Source organism: Eulemur rufifrons, chromosome 15, assembly GCF_041146395.1.
Source record: "Eulemur rufifrons isolate Redbay chromosome 15, OSU_ERuf_1, whole genome shotgun sequence".
Lineage (NCBI taxonomy): Eukaryota > Metazoa > Chordata > Mammalia > Primates > Lemuridae > Eulemur > Eulemur rufifrons.
In genome coordinates, this window is record NC_090997.1 from 45,838,567 (window position 1) to 45,865,253 (window position 26,687).

Below are 26,687 nucleotides of genomic sequence, written 5' to 3' on the forward strand. Positions count from 1 at the left end.
AAAGGATGGTTTCTATTGAATGCATATTGCTTTTGCACCCCTGTAAAGTCAAAAACTCATTAGTCAAACCATCGTAAGTTGGAAACCCTTTGTGTACATACTGAATCAGAAACATGCAAATTATATTATCAGGCAGCAGAACACCAGAGCATAAGTTTCTGATTACAGATTAACATGTAGAAACACTGAAAGGAATATTTGATGGAGATGATATACTACAGGAGCTAAATTTTTAGATTTATGTGTTATTTATAGTTTATAAATAATTATTTATTTTTAACACAATAATAGACTCTTGATGCTATGTTTTTAAAGTCATAATTTTGAAGACAACTTTCTAAAGAAGCTATGAATGCAATAAAAAAGGGCAATTATCCCCTTCAATTGGGAAAAAGGTGCAATGAACTGATTTATCTTTCAAAATAAAAACCTGCACTGAACAAACCTGAACCAATCAATCTGTTCTTTTTCCAGAATGCAATTCTCTTACGAAAAATACGTAACAGACTTAGGCTTAATCTTAACCTCTCAAGACAAAAACAAAGATGAAAATAACTGAAATAACAACTATGGAAACGAAGAATCTTCCATGACTTGAACTGTCAGACTCAAAGATATAACTAGCCATATTAAGAAAGGCTTCCACCTTTGCATTCACTTCCTGTCGCAAATAATAATAGTTTAACTTGAGCAGCAACAGAATGTCAGAAACAAATAGAAACATTTACTTGAACTGTTTTTGTATTAGTTCCACTTCTTTGTTTCTGAAAAACCAATATTTCAAATGACATGAAGATATGAAAACATTTTACTGCCTGATAGTCAAGACTTTAAGAATGCAAGACCCTTTTGTTATCACCCACAGCAGTGACCATTTGGTATTAGTTTCTTTAGCGGGGGCCTAAAGAAGCCATCTGAATTATTGCTATGAATTACCAAGAAAGTATCAGTTCTTTATGAATAAGTTTGGCTGTAATCTAAAATTTTGATGTCTTAAAAAGGCATTACACTATCCTACCCCAGTTCTAACTTAGAAACTCTTAAAGAAGTCTGTATAGTTTTGCTGTTAGTACATGTAGTTATTTGTTTGTTTTTTAATTTTCTAACACCAATTTACATCTTCAACCATATCTCCTATTCTCTCCCTACATAAACCTGTGCTCCTAGCTAACTACTGTCTCTTTGTACTCGTCTTCAACCATATCTCCTATTCTCTCCCTACATAAACCTGTGCTCCTAGCTAACTACTGTCTCTTTGTACTCAAGGCAAACAAAACTCCACATATTTTGCTTTTTCTATTTTCTTCAAATACCTGTCACACAGGTATTTGTCCTGTCCTTACAGGAAGCAGAGAAAGATAAAGACACACATACGTACTCACTTACAGCCTACCAGTCACCTAATTGGTAGTGCAAAGCAGTTTTCCCTTCCTTTGTGAATCCTACCTCAACTGCCCCCATCCACGGTATTTCCCTCAGCTTTTGACAATTATAGCCAATTCTCAACATTTGACATATCACATCCAACTGTATGCTGTCAAGTTGGGGGCAGGTAAAATATCTTATTAATTTTTATATGCTCAGTCTCCACCAAAGTACCTTGTACATATACAGCAACTCCTCACTTAATGTCATTGATAAATTCCTGGAAACTAAGTACTAAGGACTAAGTAAAGCAAAGTATAGCAGGTCCTCTAATAATGTCATTTCATTGTAAAACGTAAATGAGGGAAAAAAACTGGTTTCCTTATATGTCTTTTCACTTCAAGTTGCAGTTTCCAAGAATGTATCACTCATGATAACTGAGGACTTACTCTATGCTTAACTGATGTTTGTTTCTGACTAGCAGGTAAGTTTTGAGACATAGGACAGACAAGAGAATAGTACATATAGTCACAGGAATAGGGAATTATAAACATGTCATTTATTAGAGAGAAGTGGGAGTTAGGGAAAATAAGGGCAAATGGGGAAGAAAAGCCTGATGGAAGGACTTAACATTTGCTACAGTAGGCAACAGAACGTCACTGCGATGTTAACGCGAGAGTGTCTGTTTATGCAAGAGTGTCAAGATACCTGGAACAGGGACTATCAAGGAGTGGAAGGTTTGGGGGAAGAAAGCGATGCGGCCCTACGCCAGGGCATTCAGAAGAGGATGCTAACTGTCCTGGCTGAGAGAGCTGACTGAAGGCGAGACTGGGCCTCAGGAAGAGTGGCCCGAGTAAGGGTCTTTGGGGCTCTGCCAAGAATGAGTGGAATTCAAAGCAACAGAATTGTGTTTACTTTTTTACACCTAAACTATAGTTTTTCGTGATTTATTGATTAAATCACTTGCACCCATAAAGGCGTTTGAAAATCATCATCAGGCTTTACTTAAGATTTTACTTATTATGGATAAAAATGACTCCTAAAAGAGCCTGAGAGCCTGGATACAAGAGCATGAAACAGTTCATCATTAACAGTAACCTCCCCTCACCAATACACTTTACAATTTCTACCTTTTCCGCATGTGGCTCCACTCCGCTCCAGACATCTCTGCTCAACGACATCTAATGACCTAAATCATGTGCATGTTGCCTTATTTCATTCATCCTTTTGCTAAACCATAACTACCCTGGGAACATTTCCTTGATTATACTCACAGTCACTGCCTTTTACATCATCCAATTACCCTTGTGCTATGCAACCAACCTACTCATCCTAAAACTCAAAAAACATCTGTTCCTTCTCCCTACAATTCTGCTATAATTCTTTTTGCAGCTAAAATAAGCCCTGAGTCATCAAAATGCCTCTAAGATATACTGATCTTGAAAATCATAGAAATGTTTTAATTCCAACTGTGCTCACAAGGCATACTCAACTTTTGGCTAGAAAATGAGAAACTATTTTCATCGTATCTAACACAACTGCCACAACTACCTGGGGGGAAAAAAAATCTTACAAACGAGATATTAACTTTTTCTTTCTAAGCTAATCTGAGCACTCAAAATGCACAGGTAATTTGTTCACACTAGCTAGTTTTTGAAATAAAATAGACTTTTAGGGACTGTTTCAATCAATAATCATATAATACTTTTACCCCAATCTTTTAGATATTAAGAAGTAATAAAGGTAAAAACAAAAAGTATTTAATACATTAGAAAAACAATAAATAGGGTTGGTCCTTTCAAAAAATAACAGCTAGGAGAAATATATGACACAGTAAATTTCCAAGTGGGATGCTTTGGGAACAGGAAGAAAAATACTTCATAACTATATCCGAAGATATTATAATTAACAGTCTTTTAATATCTCAGAGATTCACAAGTATTCCCAACACAAGAACTCTCAGCTCTTGCTATTAACAACTAAGGAATGTAACCACTCAACAATGACTAAGTAAGTAGCAAAGATGAGATTATAAGTTTGAGCTCTCTTTATACTTCTATCTCTTTTTATGTACACAAAACACAACGATTCTCTATTTTGATCTTTATGGTAAAACCCCATTCCTTTAGTCAATTCATTTAGTCCAGTAAGTGTCTTAACTAGTATTAAATAAATTACAGAGATAATCTTGGCCTACTGTACCAAGAAAACTCAGAAGGGCTTCAAGGACTATGATAATGTACTACATATAATAATGCAACATAAATAGTAACTAATTACTTCAAAATAGTGTGCACTAAAATACTCCATAGGAGGCAATATGGTGTAATTGCACTGTCATCTTTTTTATCTATAAAACTGGAATGTTAAATGTACCTACACTTTACAGGTTGTTTGAGAGTTAATTCAAATAGTGCCTGGCATATAGAGCTCAACAAATGTTGGTTACTTTTCTTTTCTTTTTTTCCTTTTTTTTTAACAGACAGGGTCTCGCTGTTACCCAGGCTGGAGTGCAGTGGCATGATCATAGCTCACTGTAACCTCGAATTCCTGCACGCAGGCATTCCTTCCTGGCTTAGCCTCCCAAGTAGCTGGGACTACAGGTGTGAGCCACCATGCCCAGCTTGGCTATTTTTCTATTTGATAACAGTAATAACTTTAAAAATTAAAATGTTATTGTTCATGCTTTTGATTTTAAGCAAATAAATTATCCTGGTTTTTTTTCATGTTACAAAGTTATCAAATAGTGACAAAGAAAAAAAAAACAGATGAGATTTCCAAAAAGAAATTAATATGGTTGTAACATCATAAAATACAAAAATTACTACACATTAGGGATACATTAAATTTAAATATTCTTTTCGATTACTTGTTTCTCAATGTCTCAGCCTTCTTTGTCTCCCTCTCCAAAATTTTTATTTTAAATTTTCCACTAGATAATTGCTTTTGTTGGCTAAGACTTAGAAAGTCAAATCTGATTCTAAAATACTACAATCTATTGACAATAAATTCTGGATGGTTAAACAACCTAAAATGTTCCTTTTATGTCTGTGCACACAGATTGTGGATAAATTAGTTTTTTTAGAGAGTGTGTATGTATATATACACACACACATACATATATGCATATATATATAATGTGTTCACTGTTAATATTTTGACAGTTATCAGTCTTAAATCTTAGCAGAAAATGTAAATAAGTAACTTATAATTTTTCACTGTTATTGAGTCAAGTAAAACTATATAAGATTATTTTAATCAGAAACAACATATAATTTTAGCAGATAAATTATCACTTGTGAAGCTATTTCCTGATTATTGAAAATGCTGACCTGGTAACACTATAGAAAAAATTTAAATATTAGTTAAATATTTAACATATTTTACTAAAACTGTAAATATCCAAATGGTACTTCAATGCTGACTTGTATTTGCAATGTTAAATAAATTTACAAGTTTCTCCATATCTTATACTTCATTGTATTTAGCATAGTTTGTAAATTTCCTGAACTACAAACTTGTCATTTTTACTTAGAGGCAGTTAAGTCTACAGATAATGAAATTTTAGCATATGGAGAAGACAAATATTTAGCTCACAGTTTAGAAAAAATTAGTTTAAGAGATTACTAGATTTTACTTGAATATATCCTCTTTATTCCGGTTTTAGAAAATTAAAGATCCCTTCTACCTACACATCATAACATTTCTGACAAGATGTCACTTACTGTAGCAGTCTCAAACTTCTGAAGATGCTCAAGTACCAACTTTAACATTTCCTATTACAAATTTTGGCAACATACGTGGATTTGTATTATTTAGACTCAGAGTTTGTTACTGCTCTTGGGGAGTGGGGACAAAAGGAGAATAATCAAGAGGGCAGGTCATGTTTTACTTACTCAGGGCTGTTCACAATGCACATGTTGTCAGCAGAGTAAACAAAGAGCAGCACCGGTCCAGAGATTTCCTAACTGCATGAATCATGGCCATGGAGCACTTGAAATGGGTCTTTACAGTTGTGTCTGCATTTAGGGTAGGAGTGGGAGGAGAAGCTGTTTTGTTGTTTTGTTTTTTGAGACTTCATTAGGCAAGAGGATAAGAGAATATTCTTTTATACCAATAAGTATTTACTGAAGGAATTATTTTTCTCCTTTCTGTGAGAAGTAAAATGTATAACTTCTAGATATCTAATCTAGTTCAGAATCTGTGGCATTATTTGTCAGACATATGGCTTCTGCAATGGCCATCTTTATATAATCTTTTATATTTACATGGTTATCAGTGTCTTTGAAATTCAAGTTAGAGAACCACTTCTCTTTAGGAGCAAAATACTCGTGAGAAAAAAACCAACAGGATAATAAGTACCATATTATTTTCTTTCACCAAAATGGGAAGTCCAGTGCATTGTAAATGCCTAAGTAAAGTATTTCATGATAACATTTACCTTTTTTTGAAAACTTTTCAAAGATACAAAAACGAACTGCTTATTCTTTTTTTTCCAAGCCATGCTGAACAAGAATTCACCTTGCTAGGCTAGTATAGTGTTTAAAAAGATACTAAAATATGCAAAAATCATCTCTAATATTTTTCTGTAAAGTGTCTAGCTCAGAAAAGATTGAAAGTCATTGAAATTTCCAGCTAAGAAAAATGCTAAATTTCTTAATCGGAAAATAATTTAAGGGCTATATTTAAAATGTTCTCAGAATAATGTATTCATAAAATCTACATTTCAAATAATGCTGATGTTAATAATAATTTACAACCGCAATCTTAAATTAGAAAATAAAATTAATTTATATTGCCACGAAGATATCCTAACTCAAGATGTAAGAGATTAGAAAATAAAATTTTAAGGCAGTAAATATGTATGTAATTAGAACCAGGGCTTTTAAATAGTTTGATGAACTTCATGGTAAATACTTAGTGGCTTAAAAAAAAAAAAAACTTGTCTTCCTAGGTGTTCCTCAATAATAATGTTAACAAATATTTATTAAGTGCTATTATGTACCAGGAATTGGGGTAATTGAGGATACAGAAGTGAGTAAGACTTGCCCTGCCCTCATGGAGCTTACAGTCTTTTGATAAGTTATCTAAGGACATTAAGCTAAGAATACTGAGATTGAAATGTGTGACTATAGGACTTAAGTGCCTTTTTGTTTTGGCAATAATGTTACAAAAAGCACCTGGGCGGGAGAACCACCATTATATAATAGAATAGTTTTTAGAACCCTGGTCTGCAGTTACTATATGACATGTTAGTAAAAATGCAGTTTTTACCATCCAGAATGTTACAGTGTGGGCTCACTTGAGAGCCCAGCAGTGACCCTGAAGCACTCTGTCAGCAACCATGCAGGATAAGAAGCTATCAGTAAGTTAACCGCTATTGTGTGGAAGTAGGGAGACTTTTAGCTTTCATGAGGGTTTTTTTTTTTTTTTAAGCTTCTGTTTTCAACATATGTATAACTACTATATCCCCTATTACTGCAATATGAGACACTGAAAATTTACCTCATCAGTAACAACAGTACTACAGAAAATTGAGCCATTATTCAAGGAAGAGATCACATAGATCTAAATCTGATTCCTTTGCTTTGTCTCAAATCCTCACTCACTTCAATTGCTTTCTAATTTTTTTTTTTTTACCTAGGGGAGATCTCACATTTCTTTCTTTCTCTATCCTCAAAAAACATGAAATCATTTGGAAGACAGAGAGTAGGTGTGCAAGGCTCCCTTCTGTTCTTGAGAATTAGTACTTCTGAAACAGAAAATAACTTTACTTGGCTTCATAAAACATCTTAATTCATTTCTCATTTATCTCTTCCTATATTTTCCTCCTCCCTCTTTCAGCAACTATGACATCTCATCTTTTTCTTCCCCTCCAAAGCCACTCCGAGGGTTATCATCATCAATTCAGGGAGAGGAGAGCTTCCTCACTATCATCTATATTACAAAATGTGGCATTCTCCTGCCAGAAGCATATGGCAGCATTAGCTGGACATGTCCTACACAGAAACAGTGTTTGCAGAACTGTGAGTCGTGACCCATTTCTAATAGGCAAATTAATTTAGTTGGTTGAGACCAGCATTTAAAAGCTAAATCAACAGAGAAACAAAACACAACAGGATCACACCTATTTTGAAACTTCAGTTTATGCTGTGTATATATAAATATATGTATATATACGTGTACTAGATCCTGATGGAAATACATTTCTTACATTACTAAAAGTTACAGCCAAAAGTTTGGAAGCCATTAAACTAGAACATTCACTTCCAGGGATTGCAACTTTATCTGATATAATTCTTCAGGTATTTTAGAGATTTAAAATATGGAGATAAGTAGTTTCTTTTAGCAAAAACAGTGTGGATATACTAAGACAGATATTTTAGAAATTTAAAATATGGATGATAAATAGTTTCTTTTAGTAAAAACAGTACTGATCTACCAGGTCAGATATTTTAGAGATTTAAAATATGGATGATAGTTTCCTTTAGTAAAAGCAGTGTTGATCTACTAAGTCAGATATTTTCTAAAAGATCATCAGTCAGAAAATAAACCAAACAAATCAGTTTTCCTAGAATATTTCAGTCTTTTCATTATAGAAAGATCCAAAATAAATACCTTTAAATTTAATTTACCTTAAACATTAAAATTAACTTGTTAATCATCTCAAAAACAACTTTAAAGTAACAAATAACAAACAATATGAACTCAAAATACCTTAAAGAAAAAACATTCTACTTTTTTTTAATAGAAAAAAAGTCTGAGGGGATGGTTGGACAGATTTTCAATTATGACTTCAAAAATTAAGACAGAAATATTTCTTCGTGTCTATTACACATGCACATAAATACAAATACCAATTTTATATTTCCTAGGAGGTAAAGAGATTTTTAAAAATTCAAACTCAGAAAGCTTGGAGGATATTCTGCCTGTGACTAATGGCACCCAGTCACTCAGCAGGGACAAAGCCAGGCTCTGAGGAAGAGAATAACCTAGCAGTAGTGAAAATAACTGCCTCAGAAAAAAATAACCCCCAAATAATGGTTATAGTCCTTACTTTTCACATATGGTTGCTGCATGGCATTCATATTTAAAATTTGGAAGACCTTTTTTTAAGCCTTTCTGCAGTGTCAAAGTGGAAACATGAGTCAGACTCAGCCTTACAGCCACTCACACTTCTTGGGCTATCAGGACTGGAAGAGGCAACTAATATCAAACCCTGGGGGAAGGGCCAGCCTTGAGTCTTTCCATAACAACACTTGGGTTGATTAAAAGTGATGTTGACAGGCTTCAATCCTTCTTGACTTAATGGATTCTGGCTGCTAAATGGAACCTCCAGGACCAGAAACCTGTGAGAATTAGCATTAAGATTTTTACAAGACTACTAAATGCGGCCCTTATGGTGGCTTACACCTGTAATCCTAGCACTTTGAGAGGCCAAGGTGGAGGATCGCTTGGGGCCAAGACCAGCCTGAGCAAGAGCAAGACCCTGTCTCTACAAAAAAGAAAAAGAAAATACAAAGATTAGTCCAGGGTAGGGGCTCACACCTGTAGTCCCAGCTACTCAGATGGCTTAGGCAGGAGGATTGCTTGAGCCCAGGAGTTTGAGATTGCTGTGACCTATGATGACCCTACTGTATTGAAGGCTGGTGAGTGAGATCCTGTCTCAAAAAAAAAAAAAAAAAAAAAAAAAGACTATGTACCCCCATAATATGCTGAAGAAGGAAAAAAAAAAAAAAAAAAAAAAAAAGACTACAAAGTGCTCCAGAAAACAATATAGAATAACTGGTATAAAATGTAAATAATTATACTGGAACATATCTACGAAAATAAGATATGACTAATAGAATATATACACATACACAAATTGTTAAGATAAAAATATCAGGTAAAAATGTGTAGAAATACCCAACCTCCACATAAGGAACTTCTGAAAAATTTCTGACAGCTTGAAAGTATATAAATAGGAATAAACCAAAATTTTATTTTAATCAAAACTTCCCTTTATAATTTCAAAAGCTGCATATAAAAGTATACTCACATATTTCTTACTTAATAAAATTCTAAGTTGCATATAGCCTGGTATATTTAGAAACAATCTCAATAAAGTCAAAAGAAGTTATAGTCTTGGATAAGGGTAAAATCTGCTTCATTTAAATCACAAAAAAATAACTGGATATGTGAGGCAGTTCCCTTCTAGTTCTGTATTACAACTCATTATAAAATGATTAGTGTTTTATTTTGCTTTATTTTATTTAGTATTTTATTTAGTTTATATATTTTAGGATAAAACAAGAGAATAACCATGCATGTTTAAAATCAAGTTTGTCAAATAACAAATTTTCCCTGAAAATAACTTAGCAAACAGAGCCTCTAACAACAAGCCATCCACACTGAGGAGCTTATTGTTAAGTCCTGTGATGTTAATGAATGAGAATTCCTTTCCCTCAATGATCAAGTGAACAATTTTTTATCATAATTTATTTTAAAAGATCAACAACGAACATGCTTTTAAGGAAAGCAAAGTAGTCTTCATTTTTAAAAGGTTACATCTCATATTTATGATATAAAATATTATCATTACATTTGGTTTAATGGGAAAAAATGAACATAGCAAATACTGGTATTTTGACTCACAAGAAGTCAGATACAAGCCAAGGTAGGAAATGAACCTTAAATTTCCAGCTTAATCTCAAGCATTTAAACTATAGTGGCTTTTTTTATTGTTCTCTAATTAACATATAATTAGGTAGGGATCTAATTAGGCAGAGCCATAGGAATTATGAAAGAACTTCAACAATTTAATAAGGATAAGAAATACCTTCATGGTGACTGACAGAAACCTTTCCCACATCATCATCAAAGGAAAAAGACACCTAAAATAATGAACTTTTTTTCTATAGAGTTGATTATCCAGGCATAAAGGATTGACAAATAATTGACCTCTGTCACTGAGCTCGTTAGGAAATGCCCAGGTAAAGAAAATGTTATGTTAATGAACTACGTGAGTGACTGAGCAATTACCTTCATGTATACACTGAGACTATGCTTTTGAGACACCATGAAACTCATATGCAAAAAAATTCTATCCCTCCTTAAATATATCAGATAAGCCTCTTACTCTTTAGTTATTTCAGTTCTAATAAGGAGAAACAGGATTTTCCAAACCAATGGACAGAAAAAAATTGGGCTGTCAGAAACGTTCCTGCTGAAACCTATTAGGATTCCTGACTATACCGCTGAATTCAGTGATAGTGAGGGAGGTTTATGAAGAGAATCTTGCCATCTCCGCTCGTGTTCCAGGGATATTAAAAGTGAAGGAAAAAAATGTACCTGAACACTTGTCATTATTTAAGCAGCTAGAAAAGTTCAAGAGGGTCCATGACTTAAGATTCTAATAACAACAACAAATGTTGGCGTGGATGTGGAAAGACAGGAACACTCATACACTGCTGGTGGGACTGCAAACTAGTGCAACTTCTGTGGAAAGCAATATGGAGATACCTTAAACAGATACAAGTAGACCTACCATTTAATCCAGCAATCCCATTATTGGGCATCTACCCAAAAGAACAAAAGACATTCATTCTATAACAAATATACCTGCACCCCAATGTTTAAGGCAGCACAATTCACAATTGCGAAGATGTGGAAACAACCCAAGTGCCCATCAATACATGAGTGGATTAATAAAATATGGTATATGTATACCATGGAGTACTACTCAGCTATAAGAAATAACGGTGATATGGAGTCCCTTTTGTTCTCCTGGATAGAGCTGGAACCCATTCTACTAAGTGAAGTATCCCAAGAATGGAATAACAAGCACCACATGTACTCACCATCAAATTGGTTTCACTGATCATCACCTAAGAGCAAATTTAGGAATAACATTGATTGGGTGTTGGGCAGATGTGGGTGGGGGAGGGGATGGGTGTATACATACATAATGAGTGTGATGCGCATCGTCTAGGGGATGGACATGTTTGAAGCTCTGACTGGTTGGGGGGGTGGCACGCGAGGGCAATATATGTAACCTAAACTTTTGTACCCCTACAATATGCTGAAATAAGAATTAAAAAAAAAAAGATCCCAATAATGGACTTTTCAAAGTGTTTAAGATTTAGGTTTAATTAAATCTAATTTATTATTTACAGGTATTTAAAGAAGTGCTGATGCTATGGTAACTAAGATAAGATTTTTCATTTAAAAATGTTGATATTGTGACTGAACATCCTCAGTATTAAATATCTAGTAAGTATTAATATCTAGATATTAAATATCTAGTCCTAGTCAGCCTCAGTCTACTCTGAAAAATCCTTCTTTTTCAAACCATAAAAATATGTCATATATGCCAGTGGAAAGGAGTTTAAACTCACAACTCTCAAATGAACAGGAAAAAAAAAAAAAAAAAAAACTCATGGAACCAACAAACAAATGTGAACAAAATCAATAAACTAAACAACAATAACAAAACACCACAAAACAAATTTTACAGGCCTCTCAGAAAATATAAACATAAAGTTATAAAACCAAAGAAAAATCAAGGTCTCAAATCTTTCCTTTTATATTAACTGCCTTGAATATTAATAATATTCTTTCATTTCTTAGAAGAAAGCCTAGTTGGAATCAATTAATCAACCCTCAACTAATATTACTACAAAAATAATTTCTGATAAAAGATTAAATGCTTTCCCTCTAAGATTAGGAACAACATAAGGATGTCTGTTCTCACCATTCCTATTCAACTGTGTACTGTAGGTTTTATCCAGCGCAATAACAAAAAAGCAAGAAAAAGTATCCAGATCAGAAAGAAAGGAAAAGTGTCTTCATTAGTAGAAGACATAATCATTTATGTAGAATATTCTATGAATTCTACAACAAAAGCTACTAGAATAATTGGGCATAATATGATTACAGGACTTAAGTCAACATATTTAAAAAATCAGCTTTTTACATACTGGCACTGAACAATCAGAAATTGATATAAAATACTTTTATAATAGCATCAAAAATATGACATTTTAAGATAAATCTATGTTAAAAATGTATAACATCAATATACTCAAAATGACAAAATATTTCTGAGAGACATTAAAGACCTAAATAAATGGAGAGAGATATGGTCTTCATGAATTAGAATATTCAATACTATTAAGATTTCAATTCTCCTCAAATTTATGTATAGATTCAACATGATCCCAACCAAAATCCCAACAGGCATTTTTACAGAAACTGACAAGATGATTATAAAAATTCATATGAAAACAAAAGGAACCTAAATTAGCCAAAACAACTTAGAAAAAAAACTAAGTTGGAGGGTTTACATTACTTGACTTTGTGATTTATATAAAGCTATAGTAATCAATGTAGTATGGAATTGGTGGAGGGACAGACACAGGTCAATGGAACAGAAGAGTCTAGAAATAGATTCACACATACATGATCAACTGATTTTCAACAAAGATGTGAAGTCTTTAACTCTTTTCAAAAATGGTTTTGGAACAATTGGATATCTACATGTTAAAAAAAAAAAGAAGAAAGAAAGGAAAGAAAGAAAAAAAAAGACATCAATCCATACCTCAGCTTATACAAAAATTAACTCAAGTGGATAATAAACCTAAATGTAAAACCTAAAATTATACAACTTCTAGAAGAATACATAAGAGAAAAATCTTTGTGATTTGGGTAAATACGTCTTAGACACAGCATCAAAAGCATGAGCCATGAAAGAAAAAATAATGAACTGAACTTTATCAATATTAAGAATGTCTGCTTTTTGAAGATGCTGTTAAGAGAATGAATAGACAAGCCATAGCTGGGAGAAAATATTTGCAAATCATATACCTGATAAAGGACTTATATTCAGAAAATATAAAAAATGCTCAAAACTCAATAAAAATACAAAAACTTGAAAAATGTCAAGATACATTTCACTAGAGAAGAAGTTCAAATGGCAAATGAGCACATGAAAAGATGCTCAGTCACTATGGAAATGTAAATTAAAACCACAATGAAACACTACACATATGGACAATGGCTAAACTGAAAAAGACTGACCATTCCAAATGTTGATGGGAATACAGAGGAACTAGCACTCGCATACCCTGCTGTGAGAATGTAACATAGAACGACCACTTTGGAAAATAGTTTGGTAGTTTCTCAAAAAGTTAAACATACAACTACCATTTGACCCAGCTGTTCCCCTCTTAGATATTTACCAAAGAGAAAGAAAAGCATTATGTCCATATAAAATTTGTACACAAATGTTCACAGCAGCTTTATTTGGAATAGATCAAAACCAGAAACAATCCAAATGTCCATCAGCAGATGGAAGGATGAACAAACTTTAGCCATATAATGAAATACTACTTGTCAATAGAAAAGAATAACTGGTGATAAGTCCAACAACATTGATGAATTTCAAAATAATTATGCAAGTAAAAGAGGTAAAAAGAGAGAGAGAATGTATACTATATGATTCCATTTATATAAAATTCTAAAAAATACAAATTAATCTATAATGACACAAATCAGATTAGTGGTTGCCTGGGAACTAGAAGGAAAAAAGAAAGGGAAGGAGCAGAAAATTTCCAAGGGGGCACAAGGGAACTTTTTGAAGTGATGGGTATGTTCATTATTCTGATTGTGGTGATAGTTTCACAAGTATAAGCATGTCAAAATGTACTGAACTGTACCCTTTACATATGCACAGTTTATTATATGGCAATTATATCTCAATTAAAGCAGTTAAAATTTTTTCATGGCAAATGGATGATCTCAAAGATTAATCTGTGCAGCTCTGAATTGTTTTGGTCAAAGTCAACTCTATTATGTGCAAGAATATTAAAATAATTCTTTTGAAAAGCTGAATGACTTCTTCAGCAGAAATATTCAAAAGCCAATGAAATCATTTGCATTTGCAATATTTTTTATATGTTGATGGCTATTAGCAAGTTTTTCATGGGTTCTGAACATGTGAACATCAAGAAAAGTAGTACACTAAAAATGAGCAATCATACCTTGATTTGTGCAAAGGGTCTTTCATAACCTCCGACATACAGAAGGCCAACATTCTGAGGAAGCAACCTACAAGGAAAAAAAAAAAAAAGCACTATTTATAAAATATTCTTCCTTAAATGTAAGGCTGAATAATTAATAAAATTTGTATAATAAACATGATATAGATATTGATACATATAATATCTATCATATTGAAGGACATAATTTTGTGAAAAAATATTTTTGTAATTATCTTTTACTCCATGAAGCAGTAACTAGGAAAGAATTTTTTTTTTTTTTTTTTTTGAGACAGAGTCTCGCTCTGTTGCCCGGCCTAGAGTACTGTGGCATCAGCCTAGCTCACAGCAACCTCAGACTCCTGGGCTCAAGCGATCCTCCTGCCTTAGCCTCCTGAGTAGCTGGGACTACAGGCACGCGCCACCATGCCCGGCTAATTTTTTCTACATATATTTTCAGTTGTCCATATAATTTCTTTCTATTTTAGTAGAGACAGGGTCTCACTCTTGCTCAGGCTGGTCTCGAACTCCCGAACTCAAACGATCCACTTGCCTCGCCCTCCCAGAGTGTTAGGATTATAGGCGTGAGCCACTGCGTCTGGCCAGCAAAAGAAAATTTATATTTCAGAAAATGATGGTTAAAATGAGGAGAATGAAAACTGGAATGTATTTAGTAACTCCAACAAAATTTCAGAGTTGCCCCTTGAACAACATGGGTTTGAACTGTGCAGAACCACTTATATGCAGATTTTTTTTCAATAAAAGTTACACCAAGTGAGCCTGCCTCTGCCTCCTCTTCTACCTCCTTCATCTCTTCTGCCTCTGCCACCCCTGAGACAGCAAGATCAACTCCTCCTCTTCCTCAGCCTACTCAGCATAAAGATGGCAAGGATGAAGATCTTTATGATGATTCACTTTCACTTAATGAATAGCAAACATATTTTCTATTTTTATGATTGTCTTAATAACATTTTCTTTTCTCCAGCTTACTTTATTGTAAGAATAGAGTATATAATACATATAACATACAAAATATGTGTTAATTAACTGTATGTTATCAGTAAGCCTTCTGGTCAACAGTAGGCTATTAGTTAAGTTATGGGGGAGTCAAAAATTTTATGTGGATCTTTATGCAGGGGGTTGGTGCACCTAAGCCCCACTTTGTTCAAGGGTCAATTGTACTACATATAGTGCTGCTGGGAAAGAAGTAATGCATATACCTAATAATTTATAAGGCTTCAGTTCAAAAAGCACTCATTACATTGTCTATACTATGCACCTCAGGAAGTAATACATAGCTAAATAATTCAGTACCAAAATCTAACATATAAATAACCCTAACAAAAGGTAGCTTCTGAAAAGCGGTATAACAGAAACCTTTATCACTGGAAAGTAGTAAAGTAAGAGGTGCTTGCTATGGCGGAATCTGTAAAAGTTTGAATAGATAGGATTTGGGCCTTAAAGCATGGGTAACAAACACAAAGGGAGGAATTTAAACAAAGTCCTGAGAATACAGAGGATTTGAGACAAAGAGCAGACAAATATGCCTGGAGTAAAGGATAATGTAGTTGGAGAAAAGAACCCAAAGGAAGTTTAGAATGCACCATAAAAATTTCAAATTCCATATACTTTATTTTGTAAGTAATATGGAGTCACATTTTTAAAAGATGCACTTATTTCTTATAAAAACAATAAATACACATGGAAATTAAAATCAAACCATTTAGAGGGTATAATATACAACAATAATGGTTGCCATCTCTGCATCATCCCTTCCTTTCTATTCCCAAGTTCTAAGAAAATTGGGAATGAAGAAATACCATCATTAGAACTGTGCTAGTGGAATGTACAGAGAGGAACTAGTAGTGGTGCAGGGCATGGGAAGGATATAATTAAATATTCTTGTTTAATTAAGCAAATCTAGATATATCTCATTATATTTTACCATAAATTTTTTCATAATGGACATTGTGAATAAATGGACACAACTCCAGTCTGAATATGATTGTACATAAAGAAAAAGAATTGCCAATACTCTTTGCTCAAAGCCAGTAGGCCAAGACATCTCTCAGGGTCTAGATAATGAAAGTCAATGATCTTTTAAGGTAGATGACAGAATTCTAATGATCTCTAGAATGGCTCTAAATTCTGTTGCATGAATCTGAGAATGGAACACTGAGTAGTATCTAAAGTAAAGAAAAAAAACTGCAAACTCAATACAATCAAATAAAAAATTCTCAGTGTGCAACACTGGTCTAATCATAGAAAATTAGAACACAAGATTATCATAGCATGTTTTTCCAGTCTTGTGATACTTCTCTTAGTAGAATGGGCTCCAGCTCCATTCTTTTCCATTAAACTCAGCTATTATCAAGTTTAAAAAAAAAAAAAAGAAAGAAAGAAAGATTATCATAGCCATCTCTTTTAACACATTAACTGCCACGTGAGTTGTATTTAAATCATGCTAGTTTTGAGCCGAGGCCTCATGAAGCAAAACCCTGCAGCTGGTTTGTGAAAATCTTACTTGTTGATGTTCTTATTGTTACAATTAATATTGACAATTTAATTCTAAAACCGTGGACTGTGTTGCATATAACTCATGTACAGAAAACAATAAAAAAGTAACAAACTAGAAAGGATTATTTTGTTTTAATAAAACACCGTGGCCCCAGAAGAAAAAAATTTTTTTCTACTGTGGCAGTCAATGTGTTAAATCCTGTTAGTGCCAAGTACAGTGATGTGTGCCTGCAATCCTAGCTACCCAGGAGGGTGAGGCGGGAGGAATGCTTCAGCCCAGGAGTTTGAGACCAGCCTGGGCAACATAGTAAGACCTCATCTTTTAAAAAAAGAAGAGAAGAAAAAAAAAAAAAAACTGTTAGTGACTTCAAAAAACCTATTTCAACAATTCCAAGATATACATTTATTTACAATTTAACTTTTCTAAAATTGAGATGCCTCTGAGACTTGATGGTGTCTTAAAATTGTTGTCACCAGGTGACGGTTATGAGGTAGTTGTTATTACCCTCCACTGACGTGGTCTAGTAAGACCACAAAAGCACGTTCTCCAAGCAACTTAGAGTCTATGAAATAAGGCAAATAGTCAGTTTCCTAGGAACATCCTCTGTTCCCTACATTCTACAGGGACCTATAAAGTATTAAAGGTTACTAAAAGAAATTAATAGCTGATGAACATGATCCTGAATTCAATCAACTTAGCAAAAAGCTTATTACATTTGGAATGTATGTGATAATTTGTAGTATAAGTCGTCACATACATGCCAAATATAAGAAGGCATTTGTTTACAAGATTCAAGTAGAAAGCACAGGAAATGTTCCCAAATCTCAACAGTGAAATAGAGAATTTCATTGTCATCGTTTGACAAATAAGAAATTAATCTAACTAAAAACTTTTAACTTTCTCCCAAATCATTGCTGGTATCACAAATTGAATGTTAGTTATATATGGCAGTGAAAATTTATTTCTCATATAACAAATACTCACAGAAAGCTTGACAAACCCCCTTTAGAAGAGTGTTCACACAAATAGATGTTAGAGAAGGAAGAGAATAAAAGCTGGATGACATTTAAAAATCAATATGCCTCTAATTACTATGCCTATGCATTTCAGGAAGCTTGCTAATATACTACTTAGTGAGTCCCCCTCCTTTCAACTTGCCTATCTAATAACTACCTTTTCCTAAACAAATTCCTTAAATATATCAGGCAGATCACTTTTAAAATACTGTTCTTTCTTATTCACGTACCTCTTTCTTACTTATTTTTCCTTACTATATATTATATATTATAAAGCCTTCATTTAAGTGGGTTTAATATATATCATAATGTAAAAGCCTGCTATGCATAATATAATTAATACTTTGAAAGCACTGAATCTTAGCCACTAGACTACCAGGGAGCTGCAATAATTAATACTCTGAGAACACAAATTCCCACTTTTAAAATGGAACATTTCTTTAAATATTTTTACCTTTCAAAACATTATTCTGCCAAATTGCATACATAATTATTGTTAAGTAACAGGGACCATTTCATCATGTCAGGGTGCTTATGTGCAATACAGCAATCATACATTTCGAATCCCCAGAGTTAAGGCATTAATTCAGCAGTGATAGATGCATTTATATGTGTATTTTAAAATAGAAACCCTGACTCATTTAGTACTAGGTAATTGTTTTGCCCTTAAGTTAGGTGAGCATTACCATAACCTTTATAAAAATGCTAACAATCTCTAAGATATTTGCATGTAACTAAATGCTTCTATAGTATGGCTACCAAAGAGGATGTTTTTGGAAAGTAGCAATAAAGAGAAACTGTTGGGGGGAAAAAAGCCCTATTACAGCTTTTGAAAAATGAGAATAGGCAAGACTAATGTTCACTTTGCTTTCAATTTCCTGAACACAAATATTAACAAATATCTATCCTAAAAAGGAAACCCCAAAATTGTTTCCAGAAAAGTTTCTCACATAAAAGAAAAGTAAAGTCTGTTGGGTAATAGAATTAATACTATTTAAAAGAACCTTATTTGCCATATACTGGTGATACATCAGACATAGAAAAACTGCTTTAAAAGTAAATTGAGTCTATAATTATTTCAAATTAAAGTTTAAAAAAGGCCAGGGGTTCTTCCTAAAAATAAGCTACATAATTCAGAATTAACTGTTCTGTCGATAAGCGGTATAGTGCCCACTATCAGATATATTTTTAAAGTGCAACAAAACACCTTGAAAGAACTTACAGTACCTTGAATACTGAATTACATAAAATCCCACTTTGTAGCCAGACAGTAAGTTATCAAATACCAGTCTATATCCAATATACCTACTACTAAAAAAACAGAAATCAAATGTACTTAAGATGGGGTCAATAGTGGCATTTTGAATTCAAGAAAATGCATATTATTGAGAAGGCTTACATTATTCTTTGAATCTTTAGTAGGATGTAAACGTAAAAAATTTATTACAGGCTGGGAGCAGTGGCTCACGCCTGTAATCCTAGCACTGTGGGAGGCCAAAGCAGGAGGACTGCTTGAGCTCAGGACTTCAAGACCAGACTGAACAAAAGCAAGACCCCGTCTCTACCAAAAATAGAAAAAAATTACCCAGGTGTGGTGGTGGTGCACACCTACAGTCCCAGGTATTCGGGAGGCATCGCTTGGGCCCAGGAGTTTGAAGTTTCAGTGAGCTATGATCACGCCATTGCACTCTACCCAGGGTGATAGAGCGAGACTCTGTCTCCAAAAAAATAAATAAATAGATAAAAAATAAAAAGGATATTCCATAAAGTATATTTCGAACAAATAATAATAATGAAGATCATAGTCTCAAAACACAATAATTCAGCTAGAAATCAATAACATAAAAATAACCAGAAAATCCCCATGTCTAGACATATGCTTATACACAACCTCCAGTCAGAGAAGAGGTCCCAATTATTTATACGTATAAATATATATATGCACATACATATATATTTGAAAAAATATACAGATAAATTATTAGAATTATTCAGTGAGTTTATGCCAAGATTCCTGGATACTAAATTAGAGAAAAATATCAATTGTATTTCTATGCCAGCAAAAAGCAGTTAGAAAATGAAACTATGAATGATCCAATTCAAAATGAAATGATAAAAATAGTTTTAATTAAGTAATAAAACTAACAAAAGAAGTTAAAGACCTTAATTCATAAAGTTATCAAACATTATTGCAAGAAATTTAAGAAAATGTAAATAAATGAAAGAACATCACGTTCATGGACAGCAAATCTCAATGTTACCACATAAAATGTTCAGAACCTGATGTATATATTCAATGCAATCTCAAAACTCCTGACAAAATTTGTCTGAGAAACTTCATAAGCTCATTCGGAAGTATGTATGGAAAAGCAAAAGAGTAAGAATATAAAAGATTGTCCTAAAAAAGAACAAAGTAGGAGGACTTGCTCCATTACATATCAAGACTTCCCAGAAAGGTGTAGCAACAGCAAAAATGTGGCATTGGCATAAGGACAGACAAGTAGGTCAACGCAATATAAGAGAGAACCTAGAAACAGACCTACACATAGACACCTGATTTGTAACAAAGGTGGCACTGCAGAGCAGTAGGGAAAGGATAATTTTTCCCATAAATAGTGCTAGGATAATTGGCTGTTCACATACATTAAAAATACACCACAATGGTAAATACTGATATATTTGACTATATTAAAATTAATAATTTCTGTTTATCAAGACATAGACTAAGATCCAGACTTCACACAATTCACAAGAATAAACTCCAAATGGATTGGGAATCTAAGTACAAAAAAAGAAACCTTACAAGAATTAGAAGAAAACCTGGGTGAATTCTTCTTCAACCTAGTATAATAAGGCAATAAGAGAAAATATTGGTTAACTCATACTATCTAAAAATAAAAAAAATTGCCACGGAAAAAAAAAAACACCATAAACAAAGTCAAAAGACACCTGCCAAACTGGGAGGCGATATTTGCAACATATACCACAGAAAAGGGGCTAAAAACCCTATATAAAGAACTCTCCAAAATTAAGAAGAGAAAAATCCTAACAGAAAAATGGAAAAAAAGACAATTCACAAAAAAATACAAAACATGGACATTAACCATATGTAAAAATATTCAAATTCACTAGTAACAGAAAAATGCAAATTAAAACAGTGAGATACCATTCTCACTTATCAGATTGGCAAAAATTAAAATGTATGGACAACACATTCTGTTGGCAAGCTGGGGAAAACAGATACTCTCATTTACTGTTGTTGGAAATGCAAACTAGGTCAACTCTTCTGGAGGGAAATTTGGCAATATCTAACAAAACTACATATGTACTTAGCTTTTGACCCAGTAATCTCCCTTCTAACAATCTGCCTTGAAATCAAAAACTAAAAAATACATATGTACAAGGCTATTCACTGCAGCACTGTTTGTAATTGCAAACTGTTGGGAACAATCTAAATGCTCAAACATAGCAGAGTCGTTAAATAAGTTACGGTGAATCCCCACACTGGAGTAATACACAGCTGTAAAAAAAAATAATGAGGACAATCTCTACTTACTAACAGGGAGTAATTTCCAAGATAAGTGAAAAATAAAAATCCAAAAGAGGATATATAGTATGCTACCCTTCATGTAAAGAAAAAGTATAAGAAAGCATTCATGTACCTATCTGTTCATTTGTGCAAAGGAACTACACAAAGGCTAAAAGAGAAACTAAAGAGATTGGTTTCCTATAGGGCACAGGTGCAAACAAGGTAGAAATAATGAAGGAATAAAAATGAAGTAGTAGGATGAATGAAGAATGACACTCTATGAGAATACCTTTTTTCAGAAGCTGTTTTATAATTGAAAAAAAGGAAAAAAAATACCTTTTGGTATAGTTATGACTTAGAACCATGATAATGTTTCATACAGCAAATAAGCAAAGAAATAAACAATTAAAATCAATTAATATTTTGAGAGAACCCAAAATGGAATAGAAATAATATTACTAATGAATAATATTCTACATTTAAGAGGGATGTGAATGAAAAAGAATTTAAGTAACTTCAGAAAACAGTATTTTGACTATATTCCCTAAAGCTACATACAAAAGGAACTGCATACAAATATTTTTCTTGAGTTAGTAAATTTGTTACTCCCAGGAGTATGGTATAGTAATTCTGAAAACACATTATATACTAGGGTTTAACAAACAAACATATCATGAATAATGAGATGCAGGTTTCTCACTGTACAGTTATAAACAAGAAAAGGGAAAAGGATAGAATTAACATTATGATGTTGGATTAGAATCATGGCATCAATAGGACCTCATGGCTTTTAGTATATTCAAACATAGATAAAGAAATAAACATAAATGTGTCTGTAGGTGCTTGTTAGTATATGATACATTCTTAGCTCTGACAACAGAGAGGGCCAGGAATGACCACCAGCAGCAATGACCACACCTACGATCTAGATTTTTGTTCCTATCATTCATCAATAAAAGAAACCAGGGCTTCTTGGAGAAACAGCTGATTGCTGGGCTGAGGGGGGAAAACAGATGATTTCTAGAACAACTTCCTACGAGAAGGTTAGGAAGTACTGAAAAAATGATGGGAGCATGTTAAAAAGACACAGAAAGTAACTTGAAATACTTCCTAATGGTCAAGATCAAAACACCAAAATAAAATGATAGTATTGGATTATAACCTATGGAATAAAATACAGTTGACTCTTGAACACAGGTTTTAACTGCGGGGATGCCCTTATATGTGAGATTTTCTTCAATCTCTGCCATTACTGAGACAGCAAGACCAATCCCTCCTCTTCCTCAGCCTACACAATGTGAAGATGACGAGAATGAAAACCTTTATGATGATCCACTTCTATTTAATGAATAGTAAATATATTTTCTCTTCCTTGTGATTTTCTTAATAATATTTTCTTTTCTCTAGCGTACTTTATAAGAATACAGTATAGAATACATATAACATACAAAATATATATTGATTTATTGCTTATGTTATCGGTAAGGCTTCCAGTCAACAGTAGGATGTTAGCAGTAAGTTTGGGGAGAGTCAAAAGTTATACGTACATTTTCTACTGCATGGGGGTAGGGAGTGTCAGCACCCCTAACCCTTGTGTTATTCAAAGGTCAACTGTATTCTTAAGTACATACTATTAATATTATAAATACATACATGGGGAAAAAGAGTTCTTCTTTAAAGTAAAATTCTTATTAATACATAGAAAAAGAATGAGGGAAACTGAAATTCACCAACATTTGAAATATTCACAAAACTGAAATTAAAAAACACTACAATAATGACTGTTGCAAGTAAAAACCACTGGAAAGTATTAAAATTAGATGAAAGTTTAAGGAGAAATGATATTGCATAGTCTCAAAGTTTCCCCCCAGAAAACACTTAATTACAAAGAAAGAAACAACTTTAGAATAGAGAAACCCAGTAAACAACATGCCCCCTTGACCACCATCATATAATGCACTGAGAATAGCACACTATCACTTCCACGGTGTTCTTGCCAAAACAAAAAAAAAAAAAAGAAAGAAAAACACCAAAAGAATCAAAGACCAAACCAAAGGCAGTCTACAAAATAACTGACCAGTATTCTTCAAAAAGTATCAAGGTCATGAAAAACAAAACAGAGGTTATTACTACAGATTGGACTAAGGAGACATGGCAACTAAATATAATGTATGATTATGGTCTGGATCCTGGATAAGAAAAAATATATTAGTGGGGAAATTGTTAAAATTAGAATAATGAATGTAGATAAGTTAATAGCATTGTACCAATGTTTATTTCCAGGTTTTGATAAAGGTACTATGGTTATATAAGAATGTTAACAATAGAGGAAACAATGTAAGGGACATACAGGAATACTCTGCAATATTTTTACAACTTTTCTGTAAGTCTAAAATTATTTTAAAATTTAAAAAATTAAAAAGACATCACTAAGAGACTGAAAGAAGCCACCAAGTAGAAGAAATTTATAACACACATTATTTTCTAAGTCAAACATATGCATAGCCTCAGATCTGGCAATTCCAATTTTAGGTACGTACCCAGTAGACAAACTCATATGAGTACATGTGTCCTGAAGCACATGTGCAAATATGTTTGGCTATTATTGGTAATCACCTCAAACTGCTATCCATCCAAATGCCTTTACATAGCATAATATTATACACCAATGAAAAGGAATAAATTCCATAAATCATTGATGAATTTCAAAATCACAATATTGAACAAAAGCCAGACATAAAAGAACATAGGGCTGTATTTATGTAAGGTTCAAAAGCAGGCAAAACCAAACACTAATGTTTACAGATAGATGCCTACCTGAGTAGTAAAAGCATAAGGAAGAACAAGGAAGTAAAAACCACCAGGGTCGGGGATGGTGGTTATCTTTGGTGGGAGGGAGAAGGTTATGACTGGGAAAGACCATGGCGAGGGCCTCTGGGATGCTGGTAATATTTTCTTTCTTGTCCTGCGTAGTGGTTAAATGGGTGTTGGTTACATGAAATTTCATTAAGCTATACATTTACATTTTATATACTTCCTATATGTGTACTGTATTTCATAATATAAAAGGTATTAGTAAATAATACAAAAGGCAGAAAGAAAAAAACCAACATAAGCAATCAGTAAGAGAGGAAGAGTGACTTCTAAACAAGGGGTATAAAATTAATTGATATATTAACATATTTTAATATTCCTGTATAAATAGATGAGTATTTTAAGAGATGATCTTTTAGGGAATCCTAAAGTCACTCATCCCGTTCATAGTTATGGAGCTGCATAATCTAGGGCATAAATATAACATGAAAACAAAAAACTCACATATCTGGGCATAATGGTTTTAAATACAAAGGAATTAAAATTGACAAAAAGAAACATAAGTGCATTAAAATGTATGGACAGATTTTCCACTCTCAGCCAAGACAGAGTAACAAGGACCAGACTAGCCCCCAGTCCCATTAAACAACTAAAAGCACAACATACAAAGATAATGATTTTCAGAAACTGGACAAAAAGGAGTGCAGGTCAGTGGTACCTGAGAGGGGGGAGACAAATGAAGTCTGCCCTGTGATTGCCCAAGCTTATTACCTGGAGTTTTCAGATCACAGTCCAAAAAGGAAGCCAAAAACATTTTCTATCTGGTCCTCTGCCAGTCCCTGCTCTAAAAAAATAAAAACATAAGTCCGCAAAAGACTTGTACTCAAGTTCCACAGCAGTTTTATTCATAATAGCCAAAAACTAGAAATCTCTCAAATGTCCATCAACAAGTGGTGATATAGCTATACAATAAAATACTACTCAGCAATAAAGAGAATGGATTATTAATACAACATGGATGAACCTAATCAACCCATTCTCTCAAAAAAAGCACATATTGTATGCTTTCACTTACATAAACTTCTATAAAATGAACACTAACCAGTAGATAGTTGCCAGAGATGGGAGTAAGGATATGGAATAAGGGAGGAAGAAAAAGGGAGGAAGATTAGAAAAGAGTAAGAGAAAACTGTTGGGGGTAATGAACATGTTTATCATCTTATCCTGGGAATGATGATTTCACATGTAAAAACCAATAAAATTACAAACTGTAACCATACGCAGTTTATTATAAATCAATTATTCCTCAGCAAAGCTGTTAAAAAAAACATAGACCTCATCTTCCAAATTTTGTGAAATACACATAAAAAAAGAAAATCTACTACTGTTCACAGACCATACAGCAAACTGAGCCTACAAACAATTCTAAATCAAAGAATATCTTGAGACAAATGAAAATGGAAGTACATACCAAAACTTATGAGATGCAGCAAAAGCAGTCCCAAGATGGAAATTTATAGCAATAAACGCCTGTATCAAAAAAAGATCTCAAACAACCTAACATTACAGCTCAAGAAAACAGAAGAACAAATTAAGCCCAAAGTTAGCAGAAGGAAGGAAATGATAAAGAACAGAGTAGAAGTAAATGAATAAGTGTAGAAAAATAATAGGAAAAAAAAGAATGAAACTAAGAATTGCTTTTTAAAAAAGATAAATGAAATTGACAAACTCTTAGATTAAGAAAAAAGAGAGAAGATCCAAATAAATAAAAACAGAAATGAAAGAGGAGACATTACAACTGCTACCACAGAAATACAAAAGATCATAAGCAATTACTATGAACAATTATATGCCAATAAATAGACAACCTAGAATAAATGGATAAATTCCTGGACACATGCAACCTACCAAGACTGAATCATAAAAAAATAGAAAATTTGTAATAACAGGTAAAGAGATGGAATCAGTAATACAAAATCTCCCATCAAAGAAAAGACAAAGACCTGACAGCTTCACAGCTAGTTTCTACAAAATATTTAAAGAACTAACACTAATCCTTCTCAAACTCTTCCCAAAAATCAGAGGAGAAAATATCTCCTAACTCTTTTTACAAGGCCAGCAGTACCTTGGTATCAATGCAAGATAGGACATTACAAAAATAAAAAACTATAGACCAATATCCTTCATGAACACAGACACAAAAATTCTCCAGAACATATTAGCAAATGAAATTCAACAGCACATTAAAAGGATCACACATCATGATCAAGTGGGATTTATCCCAGGGATGCAAGGACAGTTTAACATATGCAAATCTGTAAATGTAATATACCACATTACCAGAATAAAGAAGAAAACCCATATGATCATCTCATTAGCTGCAGCAAAAGCATTTGACAAAATTCAATATCCTTTCATGTAAAAAA

At 33.2% G+C, this 26,687-nt stretch overlaps 1 protein-coding gene across 3 annotated transcripts in view; it reads right to left on the reverse strand.

The window, feature by feature from the left end:
* RNGTT (RNA guanylyltransferase and 5'-phosphatase) overlaps positions 1-26,687 on the reverse strand; it is a 279,755-nt gene that overhangs the window by 33,278 nt on the left and 219,790 nt on the right. For all 3 annotated transcript variants that reach the window (XM_069487273.1, XM_069487272.1, XM_069487271.1), the window contains one exon: positions 14,388-14,454. In XM_069487273.1, the coding sequence (XP_069343374.1) occupies positions 14,388-14,454 (67 nt within the window). The remainder of the gene's footprint in view (positions 1-14,387; positions 14,455-26,687) is intronic.